This window comes from Gekko japonicus, unplaced genomic scaffold, assembly GCF_001447785.1.
Source record: "Gekko japonicus isolate JY-2015 unplaced genomic scaffold, Gekko_japonicus_V1.1 scaffold1828, whole genome shotgun sequence".
NCBI lineage: Eukaryota > Metazoa > Chordata > Lepidosauria > Squamata > Gekkonidae > Gekko > Gekko japonicus.
The window spans coordinates 200459-217664 of record NW_015176028.1 but is presented as its reverse complement, the minus strand read 5'-3'; the positions used below and the strand labels follow the sequence as shown (position 1 = coordinate 217664).

The window sequence follows — 17206 nt, the reverse complement described above, 5'->3', positions numbered from 1 at the left end:
TAGGCTGTCTATTGTTGCTCCCTTTCCCGAAGGCCCAGCAATAAGGACTGTAAAATGTCCCTGCTAGAGACCTGACCCATGGACCAGAAGCAATTCGTCCTTTTAAAGAACTTCCCATCCAGATCCAGAGGAAAGGAGTAAAGGGCGGGGAAAAGAAAACTGGAGGAGGGGGGTAGTCCTCTTTCTCTCTCCCCCTCCACACCTTGCCAGTTCTCAATGGATACAGTCCTACCGTGGTTCAGCTGACCACGTGGGTAGACTGCGCAGGAGACACGTCCCTCCTCGCCACAATCTGGAACAAGGAGGGGGCTCCATTCCAATGCCGAAAGGGACGGCGACAGAGATTCCGCACCATCCTCGGCCGCCTCGCTTGCCTCTGCTCTCCCCAGGCTCTTCACTGAGCGTCTGTCCCCAAAACCGCTGCACGCCGCCACGGCTGGATGGGGGGGGGGAGAGCAGTTTACCGCCGCCTTCCCAGCGGGGTCCGAGGCGTTCCTCTCGGTGCTGCGACTGCCTGGGGGCCTCCCAGGACTGCCGGCGCCAGATCCATTGTAATTCGAGGCCTGCAGCTCTCGAATATGTTTTAGGGCTGGAAGGTAAGTACCTTCTCCCATTACCCTTTAGGTCTCCGCTTCTTCTTCTGACCTTCCGGTGTCTTCTGGGATCTTCGTGCTCTTCAGAGCACAGCCAGCACGTCCTGCTCAGAAGGCAGGGCCAGTAAGACTGGGGATCAGAGGATAAGCCCCTCCCCTCTGGGATCAAAGTTTGCTGGCCCTGCCTATGGAAGGGGGAGGTGCTTTCCCAGGAGTAAGGAGTCAAGAACTGCCCCACTCCTAAACCACCGGAGAACACTGCCTGCCACTGCTGTTGTGAAGATAACTTAGGGAAGGGAGATTGTGTATGTCAATCTGAGCTCCTTGGGCGAAAGATGGGATAAAAAAGAGCAAGATAAACAGAAGTTGCTCCTTGGATACCTGCCCAGTAGGAGTTCCCACTGGCCTCTCCTACATGCTTCTTCCTAAAGCTAAGCCTTAAGGCACAAAAACCTTCCCTTCTCTCACCCAAAGAAAGCCTGACTCTGTGGATGGACTTACACTGTGAAACAAACGAACACAGGTCAAGCAGACAGCCACGTGTTAGATCTGAACCAAGCCTAAACTCTGGCTCCCAGTTTGCTTCTGGGCACCATTCAAGGTGCTGATGTTGACCTTCAAAGCCCCCCTATATGGTTTGGAGCCAACACACCTGAAGGACTACCTGCTCCCTTATGAACCCACCTGACTGCTACAGTCATCTACAGAGGCCTGGCTTTGTGTGCCCACACCTTCTGAGGTCAGTCAGGTGACAACCTAGGAGAGGGCCTTCTCAAAGCTCCGGAACTCTCTCCCCAGAGAGACCCATCTGTCCCCAGAGAGCCACTTTGGTGTAGTGGTTAAGTGCGCGGACTCTAATCTGGGAGAATCCAGTTTGATCCCCCCACTCCTCCACATGCAGCTGCTGGTGTGACCTTGGGTCAGTCACAAGTTATCTCAGAGTTGTTCTCTCAAGGGCAGTTTCTGTCAGAGCTCTCTCAGCCCCACCTACCTCACAGGGTGTCTGTTGTGGGGAGGGGAAGGGAGAGGAGTTTGTAAGCTGCTCTGAGACTCCGAGTGAAAGGCGGAGTATAAATCCAATCTCTTCTCTTCTTCTCCTTCTGTTACTGTCTTCCACCACAGGTGAGGCCTTTGTGTTTCCTTTCGCATTCCCTCAGTGATCTGTTCTTCCCAACCGATGTATTAACTGCCGTTTCTATGACTTTGTATTTCAGCCCTGTTTTTAATTGCTTTAATGACACATGCTTTTGTTGGGGGTTGGTGTTAAATTGTGATTTTATTATATACGTTTCAATTCAGCCACCTTGGTGGCCCTTGTAAGGGCAGAAAGGAGGGGTATAAATTTTGTAAGGAGACAAAGATAAAATCCTGCCCCATTTATTTGTATTCTACAGTTTTCTGATAATGCTACAGAACATCTTGACAAACGCTTACCAAGTTCGTGGCAGCTTCAGCTGCAGTAAACACAGTTGGAGTATCACACTCTGGATCTGGAGGATACAAACCAAGATGAGCTCACACACAACAGTATTAGTTGTTTCAAAAAAAAAAATTCACACAATTCAAGTTCTGCTGAAATTAGGCCTACGACAATGCCATTGTTTTACCAACCTGGAGGGCTATACAGGTAATCCTCATGATATTCCCCTAGGAAAGCAGAGGAAACATTGTGTTAGGCTGAGAGAAATTAGAAATTCCTTTCCATTTGATGTGAGAGTCCTTGAGGAAGAGATCTCATTCCCTAAGAAACGGATCAAACCCAAATCTCATTTTTCCCCATGGAAGGGCATTATCCAAACTCTAGAGATTTTAGATTATGTTAAGGGGATTTGTGAAGAAGCGCCATCTGCAAATTAGTACATGATTAATCTGTAAATACAAGCTACGGGAAAAACTACAAGTGTCAACAGCTTCAGAGCACGCTAATCTACTGAAAGAGAGGATTCTGCTTTGCGACGCAGCTTTTATGTGACTGACATACTTGATGGTGAAGCAGTTCTACCGCCCATTCACCAAGTTTAACAGACTGCTCGGTTTGAATCTATAGAGGCTGTGTGTATTTACAGAATCAGAAAATTACATATGAGCAAAGGACTTAGAAAAGGATTAGTCCTTGGGTGTCAAACATAAGGCCTCGGGGGCCGGAACTGGCCAATCCAAGGCCCTTTTCAGCCCACGAGCAACTGGTGCAAGGGAGGGAGTACTGGGGGGGGGAGTGGGCACAGCCACGCCATGGTGGCTTCAGCATGGCAGAACAACCTTGTCTGCCACAGTCGAGCATCACGGGAACATCTGCCCAGTGCTGCACCGCTGGCTCTCCAGTCCGCCTATGTGGGTTTTCCTTTGCACCCCCCTCCCAGCCCACGGGGCCTTGCAGTGAGGATACACCAATTTGGAGCTTACCAGCTGCTGTCCTTTATATAGTTTCTATCTCCAGTACCTGGCAATATGTTTTAAGGTATACATGGCCCGGCCCGACAAAGTGACATTTATGTCAGGTCTGGCCCTCATAAAAAATTAGTTTGACACCCCTGGATTAGTCTATATTCAGTGCATTTGAACATGGACCGATCCCCCTTCCTATCCAACCATCAACACTGTTTAATTGGCAAAAAGTTAGAGTGGTATCTTCTGCCTTTACAGACCCAGAACCTATCTTTAACCCCTATTTGGACCATGAATCTTACACCATTTATTTCAACTACACCATCTCAGGCTCATTCACTTGCTCATCTGCTAACACTGTATATGTCAATAAGTGCCAACAATGCCCTTTGGTTCTCTACATAGGGCAAACAGGTCAAACCCTACACCAAAGGAGAAACAGGCACAAACCTGACATCAAGAATCACAAAACTGAGAAACCTGTAGGAAAACATTTCAACCTCCCTGGGCACTCAACGGGGGCCTCAAAGTAGCTGTTTTATTGCAAAGGAATTTCAAAAACAGACTGGAATGGGAGATTGCTGAATTACAAGTCATTACAACACTCAGGACAATGGAAACCCAGGGCTTAACAGAGATATCAGGTTTTTATCTCACTACACATGCTAAGTCATTCAGTTCTCACACCTGTTTGTTAACTCTTTTACTATCTGTATGCTAATCTGCTGCTATTCACAGGTTTTACCAACTGCTTTAATCCAATCTTAGCTATACTTATCGCTCAGTTACTTATGCATCTTGACTCCAATAAGCCCTTCTTTGGCAACTAACATTCCTCCCCCTGGCCTTTACGTAATGGCTGGCAAAGTCTATTTCAATGTATCACTGCTCTTAAAGGTGTCACCGGACTCAAACCTTGTACCATTTATTTCTATTATATCTGTCCCTTCTCTCCACTCTCATAGTCCTTAAAAACTTTACAAAAATAACTGCAGCAGTGGCCCTGGCCCAACACATCTTAGATATGGTTAGAGATGTGAAGGCCCAGGAAAAAACCGGAAAAATTCAGAAAAAAACCAGTTTTTTTCCGTTTTTTCCCTGAAGCCTTTTTTGTTTTTTCCGAAAAATTTGAAAAATTGAAAAAAGAAAAAAAAATGATTATGGAACATTTTATTTTATTTAACTTGATGAATAAAATATTTTAAGACAAGGTGTATTTTCCAAATCATTTCTAATATATATATATATATATATGGTATCAGATTGATCTAATTTCTGTGCACTGAGGACAAGCAAGTCCTAGGTTACAAACTGAACTCTCCAATGCAAGAACAAGATGCATGTCTGCCTTTAGGAGGTGCTATTGTCACAAGAAAAGAAAAAGGTTTCAGTTTTGTTTTTGCATGTTGGGTGGGTATTCTGTTTGTGATAATTGTTTGGATACACTATATTTTTAATATGCCAGTTGTGATAATTTCATGCCAAGTAAAAATGTCCATAGTCATATTTTATGTTCCTAAAGTAACAGAATGACAATCTAGAAAAGACAAAAGAAATGCTAATGTAGCATTTTTTTTCAATTTTTCCGAAAATTTCCGTTTCCCCCCGGGAAAAAACTGGGGGGGAAATGGGTTTTTTTCTGAGCTTCAAAATTTTCGGAAATTTTACATCTCTAGATATGGTGCAGTCCAGTTTTGGGTCATGACCAACCAGCTGACCATCAATGAGGCACCGCAAACTGAGCAACGTGAGAAGAGGCTTTTGCTTTGTTTAATAGGATCCTGCAACTGCGGCCGCTTCGACTCCTGTCCTTACCATTATCGCTGGGCTCGTCCACTTCTTCCTCGGAGGAATTTAGAGCCGGCTTGTTAGACGGGATGGGAGCTGGACCCCTTGTGGCTACCCAGAATCCAGCAGGATCAGGAACTATGGGAGGCGGGTTACCCTGACTCTGCAGAACAAGTTGAGAGCTTTGTTAGAACTTGCAGCTGATAGGGCTCGCCTTCTGTTCTAAAACAAAAGAGAAAAATAAGCAGAAACAACAGCAATGACGGTCAAGAGTTTACTATGGGACAGTTTCAGCGGGTAGCCGGGTTGGTCTGCAGTAGAACAGCTCAAGTCAAGTCCAGCTGCACCTCAGGGATTTTCAGGGGATGATCTCTCAAGAAGTGAAACTCTGCTATTGGATGAAGGGAGCTCTGACTCTCGAAAGGGGAGGAGGAGATTGGATTTATACCCCGCCCTTCACTACCCAAAGGAGTCTCAGAGCGGCTTACAATCTCCTCCCCCTACCCCTCCCCACAACAGACACCCTGTGAGGTCGGTGGGGCTGAGAGAGCTCCTTCGAGGACTGCCCTTGAGAGAACAGCTCTGAGAGAACTTGTGACTGACCCAAGTTCACACAACCAGCTGCCTGTGGAGGAGTGGGGAATCAAACCCAGTTCTCCCAGATTAGAGTCCACACTCCTAACCACTACACCAAACTGGCTTTCTTAAACCAGTAACTTAAAAAAATATATGTTGCTGAAGGCTTTAAAAAATACACTGGAAAGAGGAGTGAGAGAGAGAAAACAACCCACACTGTGGTGTTACCTACCACAAAACAAGGTTTAGTTTAATTTGCACAGCCAATCCACTTGCCAGGAAGAAGTCCTGCTGGGCATGAGCCCCATCTGCCCCTCCCACTTCCTAAAAACCCTTGGAGGGCCCACAGGAAAGGTGCTGGTGGGGACCCTGAATTCAAAGGTCAGGCTGGGATCTGTGAGACCCAAGTCTAAATCTCCACTCTGCCATGGAAGCTGTCTGGGTGGCCTTGGACCAGCACACTCCCTCTGCCTAACCTACCTCACAGGGCTGTTGTGAGGATAAAATGAAAGTGAAGAGAACAACAGAAGCCACCTGAGGTCCCCACTGGGTAGAAAGGCAGGTAAACAAGCAAATGATCAAGGCAGTTGCAAAGACTCAATCCATAGCAAATCCATTTTTCTATCTAAAACCCACAATACAAATCATACTCCACTCCGTTTAAAGCACAATGCCCATATGTTATTTGATTTGTAGCCTGAGGGGAGGTTGGGGGAGATGATCTTTCCAGTTTCAGACCATGGTGGTGGTGGTGGTGGTGGAGAATGACGTCTGAACAAGGGGCCCCACAACTAGGCTGAGTGTCAGGGGATGGGGCGCTACAGCCAGCATCCTCGGGCCCGAGGCCTAAAGGGCTGAGCAAGCAGAGACAAACTGCCTTCTAGAGCCTCTGTTAAGGGCCCAGGGTCCGAGCTGCGCTGGGGAATCCCACAGTCTTTCCAAGCGATGACTTCTTAGAATCCCATAACCTCCCTCATTACCAGATCACTTAATTCCATTCCCCGGGGGGGGGGGAAGCAAACCAGATCATGTGCAGTGTCCCCCCCTAAGCTGAGTGAGTGTGAGCTAGCTCACAGTTTTTTATCCTCCGGCTCACACGTTTTTGCCTTCGCTCAGGAAGGAGGGCTCCAGAGCAAACTAATTTATCCAGTGTCCAAATCGCTCGCTCGCAACTTTGTGAGCCAGTCGCTCACAAAGTGGAATTTTTGCGCACCAGACTCCGCAGCTTAGAGGGAGCGCTGATCGTGCGTATGACTTGCCACGCGTTTGGGGACTTGGCTGCTCTGGGATGGCGCATGGCTGTCATGGTGCCATGAATTCCAGAGCCACACCTGTCAAGTGAGCATTGACGTGACAGCCAGTACGATGTAGTGGTTAGGAGTGCTGGACTAGTATCTGGGAGACCCAGGCTCGAATCCCCACTCTGCCAGGGAAGCTCGCTGGGTGACCTTGGACCAGTCATACTCTCTCAGCCTATCCTACCTCACAGGGTTGTTGTGAGAATAATATGGAGGAGGAGAGTGTAAGCCACTTTGGGATCCCACTGAGGAGATAGGTGGGATACAAACAGAGTGAATAAATAAATGCTGATATTCCCGGAGGACCACAAGCAGTGTTCCCTCTAAGCTGAGTTAGTGTGAGCTAGCTCATTGTTTTTTAATTTCCAGCTCACACTTTTTTGTCTTAGCCCAGGAAGGATGGGCTCCAGAGCAAACTAATTAATGCAGTAGACAAATCACTCACTCACAAAGTAGAATTTTTGCTCACAAGACTCCACAGCTTAGAGGGAACATTGACCACAAGCAAAGCTTCCTCTAAGCTGTGGAGTCTTGTGAGCAAGAATTCTACTTTGTGAGCTACTGGCATTAAAGTTGTGAGCGAGGAATTTGGCTACTGCATAGATTAGTTTGCTCTGGAGCCATCCTTCCTGAGCTAAGACAGAAATGTGTGAGCCGGAGGCTAAAAAACTGTGAGCTAGCTCACACCAACTCATCTTAGAGGGAACACTGACCACATGCCTTGGGGCCTCAATCAGTATGTCCAAAAGCAACTTCAATAGCTCAGTAGGGTGTGGGTGGTATATTACCAGGGTGCCTACGTGATTCCTCGCCCCCCAAGACCACAGCCACACTCTCAAAATAAGAACAGACCAAACACTTCATGGGTGGCAATATTAGCGCGCATGGCTCAGGCCCATTTCCTCCAAGACGGATTCATGATAACTTTGGGAACCCTAAATAGGTCAGGCCTGTATACAAATTGCTGACAGATTTTTCACACGAAACTTTACCCCCCCCCAAAAAATGGTGATCGTTGTAATGGCAGCATAGTAGCAACTACTGAAGGAGGCTCTTTGAAGATTAGTCAGGGGTCGTTTCGTAGAAAAAGAGCTAGGGGAACTCATTAGCATAACTCATTAGCATATGCCACACCCCCTGACATCAGGGGCCCGGCGGTGGACCTGCAAGGCCGGCGGGAGTGCAAGGAAGCCCCGCGAAGGCCCTCCCTGGCCCCAGGCAGGCAGGGGTGGGGAGAGGCAGGGAGGAAGCAACTTACCCTCCCTCTTCTCCTGCCTCCTCCTGGCTGAATGAGGGCCAGAAGCGGGGTGGCCGGAAGCAGGGGGCGGGGCTTCGTCATATGCCCCGCCCCCCGTACCTCACCCAGGGGAACTGCGATCCCTCGCGTTCCCCCCCGAAATGACCTCTGATTACAGTGTTAAAATGTGGTCAGAGAATGCATTCATACTGTGGAGGGACAAGTTCCCATTTCTCTCTGTCAACTTTCTGACAACTTCTACCCAATCATTACGACATTCCCGAAGACCAGTTTTACTGAAAACATTTTTACACAGACTCGGCTTTTGCGGCATCGGTTTTGCATGAATGTGTTCAGAGAAATGCAGTCGTCCCCCCCAACCCCTAATACACCAAGTTACAGGCATCTTATGCAGAAAGTCCCAGGTTCAATCCCCGGCATCTCCAGTAAGAATCAGGTGGTAGGTGATGTGAAAGAACGCTACCTGAAACCCTGGGGAGCCATTGCCGGTATAAGCAGACAGCACTGGATTTGATGGACCAAGGGTCTGATTCAGGAGAAGGCCGCTTCGTGTGCTATATATGCTTAATGAAAGATTTCATCATCAGGTCTTAACTGATCTGTCTACTGTACATTATGCAGAACGGACTAAGAGACAAATGCATAAAGTACCCCTTTCTAGACCCTTCCACAGTTTGTAGGCTCATGCAGTGGTATCTGTACGGGTCCTATTTTATCACTTTTCTTTTTAATCGTTTTCAGCTCAATGACTTACAGGCGGAGCAGGAAAAGTCGTGTCATCCCCTTCTTCAATTTCATAGAAGGTGATGGTTTCTTCCAAGCCTTGAGGTTCCTCACCATTCTCAGCCGCAAACCCGTACTGGCATTCTTTGTTTAAACACTGCATCTGCCTGCGACTGCGGCTGTATGACCTTCCAAGGAAGGACGAAGGAAGAAAAACCTGATAAAGTTGGAGAGCCCGACTTCGCAGATGTGGCCTCGCTCAATGCCCGGATGGGAGTCCTCCAGAGAACCCTGTGCCTATGGGCCTAGAGGTGTGTGGTGAAAGAAAGCTGGGCTCTGATGTAATTTAAACAATTCTAGATATAAGAGACCACTGGACCAAAAGAACACTATGACTTCGACAGAACACAACGAGCAGATATTCCATTCAGGGTGTAGTTTCGAATCCAGTAGCACCTTTGAAATCAACGTGATCTTCCAGGGCAGCAGGGGTGGCCAAACTGCAGCTCGGGAGCCAGATGTGGCTCTTTCACACATATTGTGCGGCTCCCGCTACAGTGGCTGGGGAAGCAAAGGGGAGGCATGCCTTTCCCAACTGGTCTTCCCTTCCCCAGCCAGTGCAGAGAAAGAAAGGAACTTGAACTTTAAATCCATTCTCAAAGCCCATCCACCACCATCCCCGCCAGCTGGCTTGGAGAAAGCATTTGTCTCTTTAAATCCCTTCTCCAAGCCAAGCTAGCCGGCGTGAGGGGCGGGGCGGGCTTGGAGGACACATTTAACGTTAAAGTTGCTTTCTTTCCACCTCTCCCTCCCTCTCCCATCCACTTGCTTTCTTTCCACCTTTCTTTCCTTCTCTCTTTCTCCCCTCCCTCCCCCATCCATTTGCTTTCTTTCCACCTTTCTTTCCTTCTCTCTCCCCTCCCTCCCCATCTAAATTTATCAATATTAATAAAAGCAAATTTGCATATTTTCCAATTAAAATGTGTGTCGCATTTGTTCGTGCCTTGCGGCTCTCAAACATCTGACGTTTATTCTATGTGGCTCTTACATTAAGCAAGTTTGGCCACCCCTGTTCCAGGGTATAAGCTTTTGAGAGTCAAGACTCCCTTTGACAGACTCTTGAACGCTCATACCCCAAACGTCGTGTTGATCTCTAAAGTGCTCCTGGGCTCGAATCCAGCCCTTCTATGCAGACCAGCACAGCTACTCTCTGAAACTACATTCATTTAAAATACCCCCGGTTAGCAGAGGGAGGGGGAGGAAGGAGAAGAAAACGCAGCATGTAGATCTTTCAACAAATATTACCGTGACTGATCTGTGCTTTAATACCAGATAATTGTTTTTTTATTTATGCACGTATTTAGGAGCCTCCAACTCTCTGTTCGAGGTGGCTAACGGCAGGAATAAAATGGTGAGATACAAAATAAAAAGGGACAAAAGAAATAATAAAAGTAATTTGACACAATAAAACCAGTGCAACAGCAGTGAAACCATCCTCATCTGCATGCATAAATTGGTAGTCTACGGTCCAATGGGCATTCTCAAGGTGGCCTGAAGCATAAAAAATACCTTAGAACAAAACAGAGACAAACTCACAGCATTAAAATCTAGTGTAAAAAACATTTAACAGTAAACACTGTCGTTCTGCCGTCCCTTTGAGACCCAAATTGGTAGAGTAGCATTAACAAAATCAAAGGCTTCCTTCCCCATGGCTTCCCTCTTAGAAGTCCCACAAATGAAGTGTCAGAGCAGAAACTACCACCTAGTTTTCCTCTGAGGGGGACGGGACACCAAGCAGGGCCTTCGAAGATGACTGCAACAATCAGACAAGCTCAGATAAGCGCAGACAGTCCTTGAGATATCCTAGCATGCACAATGAAAACTGAGTTTTCGATTCATACATCACTTGCATATACTTCAGCTCAGGGAAAGCAAGTTCCAATTTGAATCTAGGAACGGAGGAGTCATCGCTTGTGCGCGGAATTGTAAGTTTGCCCCAGGCCAATTGCTTCTGAACCGAGACAGTCTGCTACTCCAAAGAGATAGACAGATGCAAAAATTCCATCATCTGCCTGCCCTCATCTTCGTCTGGAGCCAATTCTCCAATGTATTTTTAAAAATGAAAAGGGGGAGGAGGGAGAGTCCCACCTACCCCTCAATACTGAAAGTCCTGGATTCAGGCCCTGACATTTTGCGTTGGAAGAATCTCATGTAAGCCCAAGTAGCACTGCTGGGAAAGGCCCCTGTCAGCCCGAAGACCTGCCACCCAGAGGAAATATAGGAACTAGATTTAAAAAAACAGGCGGGGGCTTCAGAATAAGGCACCTTCAAATGTCTATTTTCTATCCGCATGTTTTCATATGAGGGAAACGCAGGAGGGGGAGTCCCGCCTACCCCTCAAGACTGAAAGTCCTGGATTCAGTCCCTGACATTTTGAGTTGGAAGAATCTCATGTAAGCCCAAAGTAGCACTGCTGGGAAAGGCCCCTGTCAGCCCGAAGACCTGCCACCCAGAGAAAATATAGGAACTAGATTAAAAAAAACAGGCGTGGGCTTCAGAATAAGGCACCTTCAAATATCTGTTTTCTCTCCGCATGTTTTCATATGAGGGAAACGCAGAATGCTGCCTTGGCAGACTTGAAGCCACAAAAATAGCCACAACAATTTGGGGGTGCCCGCGTTTTGACTGCTGACTTTATGAGCTTTTAATAAGAATTGTTCCTATGGCTTTTGGGGACTCATTTCAGTCGGATGCTCTACAGAACTGCTCACTGCTACAAATGTACGATATGTTCTCGCTGACTCTCTTTTCTATATTTGACTGGATTCTAGACTTTTTTAAAAAAGCATTTATAGAGCATGCTTTATTTGCTGTGAATCACCCTGAGGACTTTTTAAAAGTAGAAAGGCAAATGTGAAAATACTGCAAAGAAACAAACCCAAATGCAAAATTCACAGGAATGTTTACAACAGCTTACCGAGATCTGTAAGAGAAATTATCGTAGCTGTGATAATATCTCTTGCCTGGACTACCATATGCCATTTCTGGCCCGACCATGTTGCTTCTGTTTATAAACCGGTCTGCTCCCCTAAGTTTCAAAATGATAAAAGAGAGGAAATGGCAAATTTAGACACTGCAAGAGACCATTTAAGTAGAACTGAATGCTACACTACCACAATCACACACCACATACAGAGAAACCTTGGGCTGTTGTCTAGAAATTGGCCTTCATGGCTTTGAAGATACTGCGGTGAAACCTCTGAAGACCAAGATCACCCAAGCCTGGCCATCCAGTAATCAGAGGTCTCTGGAACTCTGTAAAGCTCTGGGGGCTCTGAGAAACCAAATAGGCTTATGGAGAATAAGCAGTAATATTCAAACTGGCTCTATTTGCATAGTTTACACAAATTACAGGGGTCAGCCTCCAATATTTATCCTGCTTTTTTCTCACAAAATAGTATACAAAGCTAATAACTAAAAAAGTTATAACTATGAAAACCTAAGTAAGGACAATTAAATCAAACAGCCATAAGTAGCGAGACAAGCAATGGAAACAATGCGCTGGTGAAAGAGAGAACAGAGGAGAACACAGTACAGGTGCTGATCTGGCATCCCTGGGGAGGGAAGCACCAAAAGCAGGGCCCACAGTGACTGGCCAGGATTATACGGGAGAAGGCTGCCTTAGGGCAGTTTATGATGCTGGAAGTGAAGGACTGTGCAGTGTTCCTTTGTACACAGTATACCAGTACTTTAGAAGGAGCAGTAGAGCTAGGAAGGCTAGATAAGCCAGTTTCTTTACCCTTCCCTCTTGCCTGCTGGTCTCTTTGTTTACCAGAATTCTTCTCTTAGGGGTTCCTTCCTGCCAGCTAACTCCTCCTCTTCCTGCTTTGTCTAACCTCCAGGAGGGCAAGATGAGCTCTCGCCAGCAGTGTTCCCTCTAAGCTGAGTTAGTGTGAGCTAGCTCACAGTTTTTCAGCCTCCAGCTCACACATTTTTGTCTTCGCTCAGGAAGGATGGCTCCAGAGCAAACTAATTCATGCAGTAGCCAAATTGCTTGCTCACAACTTTAATGCCAGTAGCTCACAAAGTAGGATTTTTGCTCACAAGACTCCAGAGCTTAGAGGGAACACTGCTCTCCAGTTTCTCTGCACCCTAGCTTAACAACCAACTACACATTACATTTTTGGGGCTGAGTTGTGTTGGGGTTCTCCATCTTATATTGGCTCCCCCCCCCCCCCCCCCTTCTGGTATTCCTCCAGGTGCTCAGTAATGAGATTTTACTCTCCCCCCCTAGATAGGGGGCGCCAGGTTGTCTTTTTAGGCATCATCTTTTAGTGTCAATGTTATGGTAACAACTGTTTAATTACTTAACATGTATATTTATTGTGTTATGGATACTGTTGTTACCCGCCATGAGACCTGTTGCAGGGGGAGGGAGGGCTATAAATCCAACAAGAAGAATGAGGAGGGGGAGGGGGGAGGAGGAGAAGAGGAGATTGGATTTATACCCCGCCCTTCACTTGGAGTCTCAGAGCGTCTTACAAACTCCTTCCCCTCCCCCTCCCCACAACAGACACCCTGTGAGGTGGGTGGGGCTGAGAGAACTCTGACAGAAACTGCTCTTTTTCAGGAAGAGCTGTGCCAGAGCTTGTGACTGACCCAAGGTCTCATCAGCAGGTGCAAGTGGAGGAGTGGGGACTCAAACCCGGTTCTCCCAGATTAGAGTCCGCGCACTTAACCACAACACCAAACTGGCTCTCAATCCAATACACAATAAATCCAATACACAAATAAATAGCTGAATAAATAAATGGCTGTTTCAGCTCAGGGAAAATGCTGTGGAGGGGAAGGCCGGCGCCTCTCCTCCCCTCAGGCTGCAGTTCCGAGCAGAACTGGGCTCCTGTGGACCTTCAGTGCTCTTTCCTGCCCCTTCTACTTCTTTTCTAAAGCAATAAATCTCATGAACTTTATTCCTAAAGCAACATCTCCTTTCCACGGTGTAAGCCAAACTCTAATCCTAACAGTTTAGGGTTTTCTAGTTCAAACCCAGAAACGTGCCCAGAAAGCCAGTGTAAATCTTCCATGGCACAGAGATCTGGTGAGTCTGACTTGGAACTTAGCAGCGCAGCTCAGAAACAACTCTGAATTACCTCTGTTGAGGACAGAAAGGATATTTGATAGACTAACAAGGCTTACCACCTGGGCATTCCATACCCCCTGCCGGACCTCTGGGAATTCTGAGGATGGTAACTTTCATAAGGAGCCATATGCCCTCCATTTTGAGAGCAATGAATTGGCGTCGATCGTCCCGATGGAATGCCATGATGTAGGCGGGGAGGAAGGACGGGCTGACCCCTGCTGTACGCCACGGTCATGAAAACTTCTTTCCCACGGACTTTTTTAAACAGCTTCTTCCGGGATTTTATATCCATATCTACCATGGTAATTAAAGGAGGAAGAAAAAATTATTGAAGTATGGGCAACGCTAGGACACGACTGTCGATTCTGCTACAATTTCCTGCGCCTTTCCCCTGTGCTTATGCACCAGCTAATGGAGCAGCTGCTCAAGGAACACCAGCATTTTAGAAACAGGAACCCCTGGAGCAACATCTGGAGATACAGTGCAAGAATGAAAACTGAGTGCTAGAATACTCACCTTAAAAAGTATGTGGACTTAGAAAATATGGTCATTTAACCTTCCCTGGACATTTGTAACTGAAAGTGTCTGCACCTTAAGTATCTAAAATAAGATTGTTAAAAGGAAGGTGCAAAGTGACTCCTTCAAGTGCTCCCTCTTATCTGGCAGGGGAGATACTTTTTAAATTTCTTTAATTACTTACCACAGTCTATATGCATTAGGGGAGATACCTTGATCATGAAGGCAGCGTTACCAGGGGGAGGTTCATCCGCCGCACTCTGGGCGTACTGACCCCTTCAATTTCCCCAAATGCTTTGGATTGCTTTATTGTAGGGTTCCCCAACCTTTTCGAGCCTGCGGGCACCTTTGGAATTCTGACGTGGCGTGGTAGACACAGCCACAAAATGGCTGCCACAGGAGGCAGAGCTAGCCACAAAATGGCTGCCGCCACTTGCCTTCAGTCACACAGAGTGGATCCTTGTGCTGTGGTGCCAGCTGCTGCCAAAGCAACATTTTAAAAAATCTGCATAGCCAGTCAAATCTCCAATGTCCCATGAGAAGTCTTGCTGGGCAAGACCCAGCTGGCCCTGCCCACTTTCTAAAATACTTGGTGGGCACGGATATGTTTTTATTAATATTGGTCTTTGGTTTGGTTTCGTGTGCGCCACCTTGAGCCTGTCTGGAGAAGGTGGCAGGCAAATATTTACACGATGAATAAAACAAACCACAAAAGAACCCCTTTCCGAACTTTGAAAAACCAAGCCCTTCCACTGCATTGCTTTGGTCTTAAGAGACATTTTACGCATTCAGACTCACCTGCAGATTGGCTAATTTTTACACACTAAGGCATGTGTGTGTGTGTCAGCTTTCCTATGTGGTTTTCATTTAAAAAAAAATTGTAGTTGAAATATCAACCAATTGCTGCTTCTCTTTCAGGGTACAGTCTTAGTGATGGGGTGCTTGGGGACGGGGAATGGATCCATGTGGCTTTTTAAAAAAACATTGCATTTTTACCTCCAGGGGTTTCTGCAGAAGTGTAGGAAGACTGTTCTCTGCCTTTAGGGTGCTACAGACCGCTTTTATGTCAGAGAGGGGAAGAAAGGAATAGCTCATGAATCCAGGAAAGAGAAATTCTGAAAGAGGAAGTAGGAACAGAGTATGATTGACAGGAGGGCGGCATGAGAAGCAGAGGACAATACAACCCACCGGGGAAAGGAGATACAGCAAACAGCATTGAACACATCAGAGAAATACACTTGAGGCAGTAGCAGCTTTGCAAGGCAAACATGCAAAATGATTAATATGCCATAAGCCCCTAGCCAGCAATCAGCATTCATGGAGGGGTAGCTTTGACCCATCTAGCCTTTGCTCCGTTGTTTTACCAACCCCACACTGGAACAGAACAAGATGCCGCTCAAAACCACGTTCAAATACCCTGAGCCAATCCCATACTGACTGCAGCGTCATCCCTGAACGGCCATAAAATGACCATAAATCTATGTAGATAGTACCATAAAACTGAGAAAGCAAATGCAGTGAAAGTGGCATGCAGTCTGGACACTGCCATAAAATCTGACAATCAATTAAAGTGAAAGTGGCATGCAATGCAGAGGGGAACTGCTGTTCCAGCGTGCATTTGGTACAACAGCGGAGCAAATGCTAGATGCAGATTGGACCCCTGAACACGAGAGTGACAGACAGTCAGTCCAGAAGCCCCACCCCTATGATGCTACCTTGACTACATCTCTTACCTTGACAGCTAAAGTAACAGACAGACTCTCCAAAGGACTAGTTTGGGCTCAGCAGATCCTAGCTGTTAACCCTGACACTGTAACCAGGAGGGAAAAAATGAACTGGGTGTTTACACCATTTCCATAGGCCTGACACTGATGGAGAAAGTGGAACCTCCTATTACGTGCCCTAATATATTCAATACTTTACTGGAGACAAATTAGTTGCATCTATCCCAAACTATTTTCACTAAACAGAACTAACAGCAGAATTTTAAAATGGTACTAATTAGTAGAACTTTCACTTTTATTTTTTTTAAAAAGGATTTGTAAAATTTGTTTTTAAAATTATTTCATTTCATTTTATTCAAGTTCAGATTTGAATTTTGCAGATAAACCACTTTGTACTTCTAACACACAATCTTTCTTCCAGTATGGACCCACCGGATATTTTCTGATAGTTTCCTCCTTTCCGACTAGGGACCACATTCCATGCAGGAACTGGGGTGACCTGCGTCACAGGCTTCAAATTCACCAACGGAACGACATGCCTACCAAAAATAAATGATTATTTAATGTCCTGTTCAAACAACCTTCCATCAAAGATGGGGCTCTGGTTAATATAACCCTGAGACTACCCCAAGGGAGGAAGATTGATTCAAACAGTGAGAATGCCTACTGTTTTATCAGTATTAACTCAAACGAGCTGCAAGCTATAAGACTGCTCGGACAGAAAACACATACCACTTCATTAAGTTAAATAGCTTGAGAAGAGCTATTAAGCAGGGCATTACATTCATTAAATGCAAGCTAATAATAGTAGTTTGATAGTTGATTTCTAAGGGGCTGAATGCTTCGGGAATGGGCAGAAGGATCTTCCAGCTATTTATGCGGATCCAAAGGTGAAGAAAGGACACTGCCTGTTTCATGAAGACCAACACAATGACACGTAAAAGGACTGGCCGTCCATCCAGCTAGCAACCCGATTAACCACACTTAAGATTTTTGATTCAAATGCAACAGTTATTTTCATCTATACAAAGCAATGTGTCTACTATTTAACAGATTTTAGGTTTTAATGCTTCTAATTTGATGTGGGCTCCATTATTATAGGGTAAAGGTTTTAACAAAAATACTTTCAGAACATGCAGCCCTGAATTTGACACAGACGTCGGTTTGAAATAACTGGCAAATTTTTCTGCTACGAGAGAGGTCTG

At 46.2% G+C, this 17206-nt stretch overlaps 1 protein-coding gene across 1 annotated transcript in view; it reads right to left on the bottom strand.

Moving 5' to 3' along the window:
• Window positions 1–17206, bottom strand: part of LOC107123373 (putative bifunctional UDP-N-acetylglucosamine transferase and deubiquitinase ALG13) — a 135387-nt gene that overhangs the window by 49419 nt on the left and 68762 nt on the right. The window contains exons 25-29 of the mRNA XM_015426611.1: window positions 16398–16540; window positions 13821–14055; window positions 11599–11709; window positions 8653–8809; window positions 4794–4929 (exon numbers count right to left, since the gene is read on the bottom strand). Coding sequence (XP_015282097.1) covers window positions 4794–4929; window positions 8653–8809; window positions 11599–11709; window positions 13821–14055; window positions 16398–16540 — 782 coding nt within the window. The remainder of the gene's footprint in view (window positions 1–4793; window positions 4930–8652; window positions 8810–11598; window positions 11710–13820; window positions 14056–16397; window positions 16541–17206) is intronic.